This window comes from Triticum dicoccoides, chromosome 5A, assembly GCF_002162155.2.
Source record: "Triticum dicoccoides isolate Atlit2015 ecotype Zavitan chromosome 5A, WEW_v2.0, whole genome shotgun sequence".
Taxonomy (NCBI): domain Eukaryota; kingdom Viridiplantae; phylum Streptophyta; class Magnoliopsida; order Poales; family Poaceae; genus Triticum; species Triticum dicoccoides.
Genome location: NC_041388.1, coordinates 525,919,727 through 525,930,455, shown reverse-complemented (window position 1 = coordinate 525,930,455; position 10,729 = coordinate 525,919,727). Strand labels below are relative to the sequence as shown.

Genomic DNA, 10,729 nt, shown 5'->3' with positions numbered 1-10,729 from the left:
ATTCCGTTTCGACTCTGTTTGATATCCTTTTCTTCGAAACACTGAAATAGGCAAAAAACAACAATTCTGGGCTGGGCCTCCGGTTAATAGGTTAGTCCCAAAAATAATATAAAAGTGGATAATAAAGTCCAATATTGTCCAAAACAGTATATAATATAGCATGGAGCAATCAAAAATTATAGATACGTTGGAGACGTATCAACCACCACCACCACACTGTCGTGTTGGTTCAGATCTCATCTACCTCCTCTCTCTCACTTGCTGGATCAAGAAGGAGAGGACGCCGCCGAGCCGCACGTGTGCTAAACTCAGAGGTGTTGTTCGTTCGGCACTTGATCGGGAGTTCATGAACGAATCGTGATTGGATTCCGAAGACGTTCGACTACATCAACCGCGTTTCTTAACGCTTCCGCTTAGCGATCTACAAGGGTATGTAGATGCAATCTCTCCTCTCTTAGTTGTTCATCTCCTAGATCGATCTTGGTGAGCGTAGGAAATTTTTTGTTTCCCGTGCAACATTCCCCAACATCTTGAACACGTCCATTGGTGGCTCCTCCATTGGTGTGTGCGCCTGCTCCTTCTCCTCCTCCAACACCTGGTCATAGTGTCACCTCGCCTGAAGCATGATGAACCCGGACACTATCGGCTCCTCCAGCGACGCGGGTGCATGCTCCTACTCCATGGCGATCTCCACCATGGCCATGGGTCGCCCTCCTCCTCCTCCTCCTCTGAGCTCCTGTACCACATGGCATAGGACCGGGCCATCGCGACGGCGAACGACAGACATGAATGTGAGGGGTGAACAGGTGGTTGAATGGTGTCTCAGATAGTGAGAAAAGGGCTTAGAGGGGTAGAGTTTTGGGGTGTGGCAGCCCGACTTAAATAACTGGGATAGATGGAGCGACGGGTTGAATGTGGAGCGCAAAAGTAGGCTTCTCGGGCTCCGCCCCCCGGTGAATGTCGGGACAACACGAAGAGAGATGGGTTATAGGTGAGTCCAGGGCATCGAAGTCCGACGTGGCAGACATACTGATTGGTGACGGTTTGTGAAATTTTGGATGTCCGGACCGGTCTGGACAAATTTGATGATCGTCGTTGGATGGCTAAAAATGTCTGGACGATCTAGTCAAAACATTTACAAGTGATTTGGTGATCTGCGTTGGAGTTGCCCTAAGAGCATTTTCAACACATGATGCAAAGTAGGGCTAGTGCCCAAGAACCATTTTCAGGCAGTTGGACCCAAAAACACTACTCCGACACATGCCCTATTCCTATATGATGATGCAAAAGAAAACGAGGCAGCCCCATATTGCCCCAAATGTTGTAAATATAAAGTAGTTGCCCGACTGCCGCAAAACAAAACAACGACCACGCCCAACCCAACCGCAGGGTAAAATTTCAACCCCACAATTGTTGCCTCCGCGCGGCGGTGCTACCTTCAATTCCGCCGGCACCGCCTTGCGTCGGATTCAAGCCCCCTGCCACCGTCGTGCCGCCCCGCGTCAGATCCATCTGTTGCATCAACTGTTTTGGCCGCCGCACCACCCCATTCAGTCGCTAGTGCATTGATCAATTCCGACAACCACAACCACTGTCGCACCACCCCTCCGGATCCACGCCCCTCGCAACCGCTGCACCACCCCATGCGCGATCCATCGACCGCATCGACTGAATCCATCTGCCGCATCGATTGAATCGACCACCGCTATTCGTAGGATTTATCGCCTCGCCGTTGTTCGCCGAATTCGTCTTCCCCACTGCTCTCCAAGGATGACGCCATCCCGCGAGCAACACAGGTTTCCGTGACGCTCGGCTCCGGCAGTCCGGCCGCTACGCCGCCGAAATCTCATGCGACGGGCGACGGACGTGGCTCGACACCTACGACACCCCGGAGCTCGTCGCCCGCATGTACGCCCCCGTGGCTTGAAGGTTCCACCATACGAGGTCCGAGCTGAACGCCGTTGATGTTCCGAGTGTCACAAAGGTGGAGTTCCTCGCTCTCGATGTGCGGTATGTGTCCCGCAAAGGGGAGAATGAAGACCGCCTAGTCGTGAAGCAACACATCGCCCATGCGAATGATGCGGTTCCTATGACGAGATTCGCCGAGGCCAATCCACACCTCGTGGAGGTGAAGCGCGAATTCTTTGCCAGGAGGAACGAGGATCTCAAGGAGAGGACGATCAAGAAAGAGGACGAGGCAGGTCCCTATGGGGTGATCAAGCTAGAGTCCGATGATTGATGTTGAGTCCGATGTTATTGAACTGGACAATCGGCAGTTTGAAAATGACGAAAATATGCAATCATGTTTATTTGGTGCCCTATTAGACGTCATCTGCTACGGCAGGAATTTTTTCTTGTGCCCTATTTTAGATACCTGGCACGGTAGAACATTTGGTGCCCTAAATTCTCTCTCTATCATCCGATGGAGATGCTCTTATGGTGCGAATGAACCACCGTAGTCCCCGAGTAACGACTCCGCTCTCTCAGCTGACATCACGTGAAAAATCTGGCGTGACACGATTTTGTTTGCGGGTTACTGACGTGACACGAGGTGGTGATGTACTACTCCTACCCCACTATCTCCACGCTACTCGCTTAAATCCAAATCAGAAGGCGCTAATCCGCAGTCAGTAGTAGTATAACGATCTTCATGTCCCTGTCCCAAACTGCGGCCAATCTCCGGCGCCGTCTCCTCTCCATCCCCTCGATCTGACGTCATCCTGCTCCGAGCTCTGAAACCCACTCACACACAACCTGAACCCTCTCCCCCTCCTCGCTATCACCGTGGTCAAATGGCACCCGCCGTCGTGAGGCGGGCCCACTTCTCGAGCTCCTGCCCGTCGGCCGGCCGGCGGCAGCTCGGCGGGATGGCGGATCGGGTCTCGCTGGCTCCCCGCGAGGCCTCGCCGCCGCGCGTTTCATGGGGTAGGTGCCCTGGGCCAGAGCTTTCCATGCCGTGTAGATTGGTGGAGTCTCGTGTACGATAGTCTGGAGATCCCCTGTGGTCGCGGGCTGCAATCTTCAGAGATTCTTGGTGGTACTGACTTCTGTTCGATGGTTCTTGTTTCCAAGCAGAGCAGGGATCTGGGGTGCCCATCAGGGGACGAGTCTGGGCCAAGGCCGGTGGTTCGTTCCAGCAAGATCGCAGTGGGGTGGGCGCTGCGTCACCTTCTCCTCTGCAGGTGCCCTTCTGATGCAGTACTTGGCGAGTAGCAATATTAGTAATAGTACACTTTTGTTTCTAGCAGAATATTAGTAATAGTTCGCTTCTGTGGCTGCCTGCTTCATGTTTAACAGTTTCAGACTTGTATCTTGCAGGGTGTGGAGGAGGGCAGAGTTGATTTTCTCAAGATTCTCAAGAGTGCCAACTCCATTATTCCCCATGTAGTGCTGGGGAGCACCATTCTTGCGCTGCTGTACCCACCTTCGTTTACATGGTTCACAACCAGGTTGTCTTGCCATGCTTTCGCTGTTTGCTCTGATTTAGCTCTGTCTGCTTTCTCCCAAAGACCAGCTCAATTACGCTTTTTACACTAGTTTGAATTCACTGGGTACAGTGAACAGGGATATGACGAATTGACGATGGATAAATGTTCAATTGACTCAATTAAGTTAGAGAGATGGTACCTGTTGAGGTATTAGGAAAGCAAACACAAATTAAAGTACAGTTTGGGCGTGTTCATTGGGAACTCAACTGATACCATACTTGTGAAGGAACAAGGAAAACTACAATTTATCATCTGAAAGAGTGATTCTGAAATATTTAAACTTCAATCTAATAAATCAAATGACTCACCGGGTAAGGCCAGTCAAGGGACAGGGCTGCATTCCACAAGTACAACTGAAAACTCCAGGAACATGTAAACCCAACCATTCAGTAGCTCAAAACATATGCTGATAGCATGCTTGATGTAATACAATCATTGTTGTGCTAGTACTAAGGGCTACTTACATTTGTGTATGAGCGTGACTGTGTGCTAATAACCTGGCAGATACTACGCACCGGCATTGGGGTTCTTGATGTTTGCTGTAGGTGTCAATTCAAGCGTCAAGGACTTCATTGAAGCAATAAAAAGGCCAGGTGCTATCGCTGCTGGCTATATTGGACAGTTTATTGCCAAGCCTTTCTTTGGATTCCTATTTGGCACTCTTGCAGTTACAACTTTCAACCTTCCTACTGCTGTAGGTAGGAGATTTGAATTTACTATGTTTTAGCATGACTTCATAAGGGACATCGAAGGCAGCGTAGTGAAGTGAACCCTGACTTGGACTTGTTTCTAGGTGCTGGTATCATGTTGGTTTCATGTGTGAGCGGAGCACAACTGTCAAACTATGCGACGTTCCTGACCGATCCACATATGGCTCCCCTCAGCATTGTTATGACATCGTTGTCGACAGCTAGTGCGGTTTTTTTTACCCCAACTTTATCTTACTTGCTTATCGGCAAGAAATTACCTGTTGACGTTGTAGGAATGATGTCCAGCATTGTCCAAATAGTGGTTGCTCCAATTGCAGCTGGATTGCTTCTGAATAGGTACCCACTTAATTTCTCTGTCTGAAGTATGAGAGATAACTGTGCTAGATCTGACACAGTCTATGCTATGTGCCTTTTATCTTTTGCTGCCCACCTGGAGTAAATATCTAATGCATCTAACTTAGTGTTTTTTATACTATGAAGATTTCTCCCAAGACTCTGTTCGGCTATCCAGCCATTTCTCCCTCCACTATCGGTGTTTGTGACTGCTTTATGTGTTGGCTCACCATTGGCTATAAATATCAAGGCTGTTTTGTCACCGTATGGACTATCCATTGTGTTTCTGCTTTTTGCATTCCATACAACATCTTTTGTAGCTGGGTATCATCTTGCTGGTACTTGGTTCCGCAAGTCAGCTGATGTGAAGGCCCTGCAAAGAACGATATCTTTTGAGACAGGTATGTTGTTTTTTGCAATTGGATTACGATTTGTTGTTTGCAGTTGCTTCTTGTCTTACCAATATTTCCTACAGGGATGCAAAGTAGCCTTCTTGCTCTTGCTTTAGCAAACAGGTTCTTCCCAGACCCTCTGGTGGGAGTGCCTCCAGCAGTATCAGTATGTGTACTCCTCCAAGGCCTCATCTGTTGCTTTTATATCCGCATTAAGCATGAACCGTTTTGATTATTCGCTTTTAAATGTAACTTAAGTGACTTGCATCTAAAGAGCAGCTATGGCGTTTTGTCTTAATCTCGTCACGGTATCACGGAGTAATATCTTTGTAGAAAATTAGAGTTACATGTGTTTCGAGGTGGCTTATTCAGACGAAGCACTTCCTAAATATTAGTTTAGTACCATATATGATGGACACTGCAATCACAGCATCATGACTTGTTTTCTATGACCATCTGTTGCGCAGATATCAACTAGTAGGAGTTAATATTTCCTGCCTCTGTATGTAGGTTGTGCTCATGTCCCTGATGGGGTTTGGTCTTGTCATGCTATGGTCCAAGAAAACACAAGTGTAGACCCCGCAAAACCACTGGGCTGGATATACTTCTCAGCGAATTTTTCGATGGCGTTGACCAAATCGCCAAGAACAACCCGATCCTTGGTGGAAAGATGACGACTGCAGACCATAGACGGCCAGGGTGCCATGCCAAGTGAGGCACCAGGGTCACCGTGACACGTCTGGATCCTTGTCACTCTCTTTTCCTTTGATCCTTGGTGGAAAGATGTCTGTGTAACATTGTAGGATTCATAGGGATAACCTCTCCCTAGTTGATTCTGACAGAAGATAGAAAGGGAGAAGAAACCGACGTGCTGGTGGATTTATCATCTGATGATGGTATCCATTTGCATTTCTTGTGACAAAAATGATAATATCCACTCGTGCTGCCTATGCAGCTGTTTTTATTTTCTTATTAATCGAGTTGCAAACTTGGATGATGATGATGATGATGATAGCAGTCTCGGAGTACATCTCATTTTGCTTCTAAGGCAGCTTGAAAATTATTAACCAGAAAAAGAAAGAAAATACAGGCCACTTTGTGGTACACGTACGGTTACAGTACAGTCGCACTGACTGATGGGTCCAGTTGTACAGAAGCTATCACGAGTTCTGTGAACGCCAAGCAAAGCGAAGCTCTTCCCACTTCATGGCGTCTCTCCGGCTCGTGGCAGCACTGGCGCCCTCGCCCCCGCCCCCATCTCGGCGGGAGCCGCGGAAACCTCCGCCGCCCGGGGCCCGCCTGGCGAGGGGCGTCGCCCTCGCGGCGGCCGCCGCCACCGTGGCCGCGGCCGCGGCCTCGCCGCCGGCGCTCGCGGCGCTGGCCGAGCCGGCGAATGCGCTGTCGCTGCCCACCTGGGCCGTCCACGTCTCCAGCGTCGCCGAGTGGTACGTACTACATGCTTCCTCTGCCACAGTCCACTGCTATCGAAGCTCCGAACTATTTCTGCTTCCTGCAAAGATCAAATCTCTGAGGAGGGGAATTGGACTTGCAGGGTGACGGCGATGGCGCTGGTCTGGGACTACGGGGAGCGCACGGGGTTGAAGGGCTGGAAGGGCCTCTCATGGGGGATGGTAAGTGCAAACTCCGATAGAGATATTTCTGGTGAAGAAGCCATATTCTGAAGGAATTTGCTGCGGATAATATCCCTATCTGAATGTGTGAAATGTTGCAAGATTTGCTTGCTATTAGGATGCTGACAGATTGTTGGTTCGCTTTACTCGATGATTTATTCGCCGCAAACTAAGCATATGCGTTTCTTCAGACACCCTCCTTATTGAACCGTGCGTGTTGAGTTGGCCATTGCAAGTAGCAAAGTTTTGCTGATGACAGTTCATGTGCTTGTTGACTAACACGCTTGCATTTCTGCCCAATAATAGGTTCCGCTTCTCGGCGGAGCGATGTGCGCGTGCACGTGGCATTTCTTCTACAATTCAGAGTCTCTCGAGGTAGGATATTTAACCTTCAGACAGAACAGTTGCATCCCCTTTGCTGATTGCTACCACTAGTTGCTTGATAGTATCATCTACCTGTCCCGAATTTTGTGGCTGTCTTCACTTGTCAACTGTCACCCTGAATATTTCCACTAACATAATCACAATGTACTTGATAATTAGCGGGCTAGACATTGCTAACTGCTTTCAGCAGCTATATCCTGAATTCTTTGTGCTTGTTAGTTTTGCTGAATGAGTATGCTATTTGTGCTTCAAAGAATTATTCTGCCCATGTTCCTTTTCCTTAGTTGTGATGTTTTGTGTCCGAATTCCACAGGTACTTGTGGCGCTTCAAGGTGCGCTTACAGTGATCGGTAACATAACAATGTGCATAGCTGCGTACCGCATCTACAAAGGGTCCCAAGAAAGCACTAACAGCAACAGTCCATAACCTGTGTATGCACTCTTTCTCGAACATCTGTCTGTCGGGTGGAAGCTTCAGCTTCTTTTTCCTTCTTACTAAGAGTTTTTCTTCTGTAGATTTGAATACCGTTCTTAATTTGTAAATCTGTCACACCTGATTCGAGAAAATGCAAATGATGGATGCAAAGAAGGTAGACAAAGAAAGTTACTCAGAGGGTCACCATAAAAAGGATTACTGACAGAACGAAAGAAACTTATTTTTGTCCATCTATAATTAAAATGTCAGTTCAAAAAAATCCACCCTGAAATTTGTGTAAGAAGAAACTTACTAAACTTCTCATATTTGAATGACATGCAAGCGTGCCTCGTCTGATACTGATCACTGAATGTTAGTACCTGATTCACATTCACCTTTGCATACTTTTATCCGTTGTTTAGAGATCGAATCGTTTCGATGTGAAATTCCTGCGAAACAAAGAGGCCCTTGAAGCACATTGCCCTACGCCTCGGTGGGACGATGCCCTCCCTCATGATGCTAATTTAGTAAATTTTGAGACAAAATAAACACTTCCTGGTACTTTGGTTCGTGCGTGTGTTCATGATGCACACATGCGCATTATTGCCAAACAACGGTGCACCAGGACAGGTTCATGCACGGCCGGCAATGGTCGCTGGTGCCTTGTCGACGGCGGGGAGAGGTCAAGCATCTAGCATGGGAATGAAACCTGCACTTGGGTGGACGCAGGAACCCGGACTCAACATGTGTCGCGCATCGGGAAGCTGCGGTGCAGCATCGGAGGGTGGGAGCAGCTTCAAGGCACTCGAGTCATTGCTGAAAGTGATAATACAGAGCCAACATCCATGTTTTTCAGCAGACCTTACGTGCCAATAAAACTGGGAAACTACAGCACATAATAAACTATAAAAACAGAACTTCTTGCGCTTCAAAACTCAGAACTTTTCAGCCTCGTTGTCGAGCTTGCTGCTTCCTTATCTTCTCTTTACTTTTTTTTCCTCCTTTGCTCTGCTGCCCTTCCATCCAGCAATTCCAAGCACCAACGGAGCCCACTCCCTGCGCCAGCTGAAAATATCAGCTGCAACTGGCAGCAGCTGGTTTGCTCCGCTGAGTTGCGTTCCTCATATACCTTGCCTATGCAATCCACTCTAAAAAAAGTCAACCATCGAGCTGGTTTAACAAGTACTACCTTCGTATTCAGTGTCATATTTTAACCATGATTTTAACTAATAAAAATTTAGTTATATATAATAAAAATAATATTATCGGGAACTATGTTCAAATACAAATTCAACGATATAATTTTAATGACATGCATTAACATTTTGTTGGTTAAATTTACGGTCAAAGTTTGGCACAAAATACGAAGGGAACCAATAAACTAATACAGAGGTAGTAGGATCATAGGAAAACTTATTTTACTCCCTCCATTCCATTATACAAGGCCACAAACTCAAATACAGGTACCTAGGTAAAATTTAATGACTACTTCCTCTGTTCCACAATACATGCCTTTCATTTATCAAAATATAAATGTATCTAGACATGTTTTAGTATATAGGTACATCCATTTTTTGACAAGTGGAAGTCAAGTACTTTGGAACGGAGGGAGTACTTTGCAAGCCAACTTTTCTTCTTGTTAATTGGGATCATTAATGTGCCCGCATGCATGTAAGGAAGGAATAAGAAGGAAGTAGCACATTGTCATTATGACTACATGCATGCAAGTATTAAATAAATTGCTAGTTCAAGAAAACATCATTAAATTTTGCCTCGGTTACTGTTAGGCTGGTCACAATGGGCAAGAACATAAGCTAGTAACTTACACACTTCCCTAAACTATGTTACTACCTCCATAGTGGGTAGGAACATCTATGTAGTGTCATGCAACGATGTATTTATTAGATTATAGACTCATTGTTTCTTGGAGTGTGTGATGTTCCGGTAACTTAGGCTCCTCCCAATGCTCCATCTTGTACAGGTGCTAAGCCTTCCACGTAAGCAAAAAATCAAAAAATCTGATGTGGCAAGTTATTTAAGAGGAGAGAGATGAGTGTGGTGACCCCAGGAAGAACCAATGCTAAGCGCGTGAACCTAGGCAAAACATTTAAAGGAAGGGAGCCCACCAATACATGAAGAGCTTTAGTTGCTAAATCATTAAATGAAGCAAGCTTAGCAACCATAAGCTAAGCACCTATGCATTGGGAAGTATAGTTGCTAAGCTATTTAATGTGCTTAGCACCTCATCTAAGCACTCATGCATTGGCAGCAGCCTTAGTTAGTCACCACAAGCACCTCTCTCTTCATTAAATATGTGCCACATAAGCAAAGTTGTATTGGAGTGTGTGATGTTACTCCTAAGTTCCTCCCCATTGTGACCAGCCTTAGTGGCATTGTATATATGCCAAATGTATTTTTCATACTGACCTTGTATAAGGAAATGGAGGGAGTATAAGAAAAAGCCGCGGCATTTCTTGTTTTGTAAATCGACCAGAGCAACACAACAACTCCTACAACTACGAGGTTTCTGCTACTCCCCCTAAAATTCATAGCCCGCTCCACTATCTCATCTACCTTGTTAAAATCCATATCGATACTAAAGGCCACTTTAATCGTACCCCATGCATAGCGTGCCATGGGACAACTAAAGAACATATGATCAATACTCTCTTTGGCGAGGTTACCTTGGTCCCTCAAGTTCCCTAAATGTATAGAATTGGTCCCTCAAATTTTTTTGATACACATTTGGTCCTTCAAGTCTCAAAACCGGATAAGTTTGGTCCAAAACCAGATTTTGAGCATGTTGACCGGGTTTGACTACATTGACTAGGTTTGACCAATGAACAATAAATTTTAAAAAGTAGCAATTTTTTCTAAAATATCTGAAATTTTGTGGCAACCAAGATTCTTGGGTGCGCTAGGTGCGTGAAAAATTGTGTTGTGTCTCGACATTCGACGAGCTCGTGGCAAAAAAAAATTGGCTCACAAGAAGAAATGCCAAAAAATGTTTTTTGCTGGAGCTCCTCGGATGTTATTTGACCACACAAACTTACACGCACCTAGCACACCCAAGCTTATTGGTTTTCACAAAATTTCAGATTTTTTTGAATTGTTTGCTATTTTTTTGAATTTACTGTTCATCGGTCAAACCTGGTCAACGTGCTCAAAATCTGGTTTTGCATCAAACTTATCCGATTTTGAGACTTAAAGGACCAAATGTATACCAAAAAATCTTGAGGAACCAAGTCTATACTTTTAAGGAACTCGAAGGACCAAAAACATACTTTTCTCTAAAAAAACCATGACATTTCTTGTTTTCCAGATCGACCAAAGCAACACAACAACTCCTACAAGAATGAGGTTTCTGCTACCCCCC

General features: G+C 46.1%; 2 protein-coding genes across 3 annotated transcripts; both read left to right on the top strand.

Moving 5' to 3' along the window:
* Positions 1 to 2,616: 2,616 nt before the first annotated feature.
* Positions 2,617 to 5,923, top strand: LOC119302508 (probable sodium/metabolite cotransporter BASS5, chloroplastic). Its single transcript, XM_037579539.1, has 8 exons — positions 2,617 to 2,925; positions 3,076 to 3,182; positions 3,319 to 3,449; positions 3,993 to 4,186; positions 4,282 to 4,534; positions 4,679 to 4,932; positions 5,007 to 5,089; positions 5,434 to 5,923. Exons 1-8 carry the CDS (start codon positions 2,793 to 2,795, stop codon positions 5,497 to 5,499), a joined length of 1,221 nt encoding a protein of 406 aa, XP_037435436.1. The 5' UTR covers positions 2,617 to 2,792; the 3' UTR covers positions 5,500 to 5,923.
* Positions 5,924 to 6,102: 179 nt separating this feature from the next.
* On the top strand, positions 6,103 to 7,707 carry LOC119302509 (ycf49-like protein). Of its 2 annotated transcripts, XM_037579542.1 has the most exons (5): positions 6,103 to 6,368; positions 6,476 to 6,554; positions 6,861 to 6,929; positions 7,252 to 7,370; positions 7,455 to 7,707. In XM_037579542.1, the coding sequence occupies exons 1-4, from the start codon at positions 6,130 to 6,132 to the stop codon at positions 7,363 to 7,365; spliced, it is 501 nt and encodes a 166-aa protein (XP_037435439.1). In that variant the 5' UTR covers positions 6,103 to 6,129; the 3' UTR covers positions 7,366 to 7,370; positions 7,455 to 7,707. The 2 variants fall into 2 exon arrangements, with proteins under 2 accessions (XP_037435439.1, XP_037435437.1); XM_037579540.1 differs by having other exon boundaries at positions 7,252 to 7,688.
* The last annotated feature ends 3,022 nt before the right edge of the window (positions 7,708 to 10,729 follow it).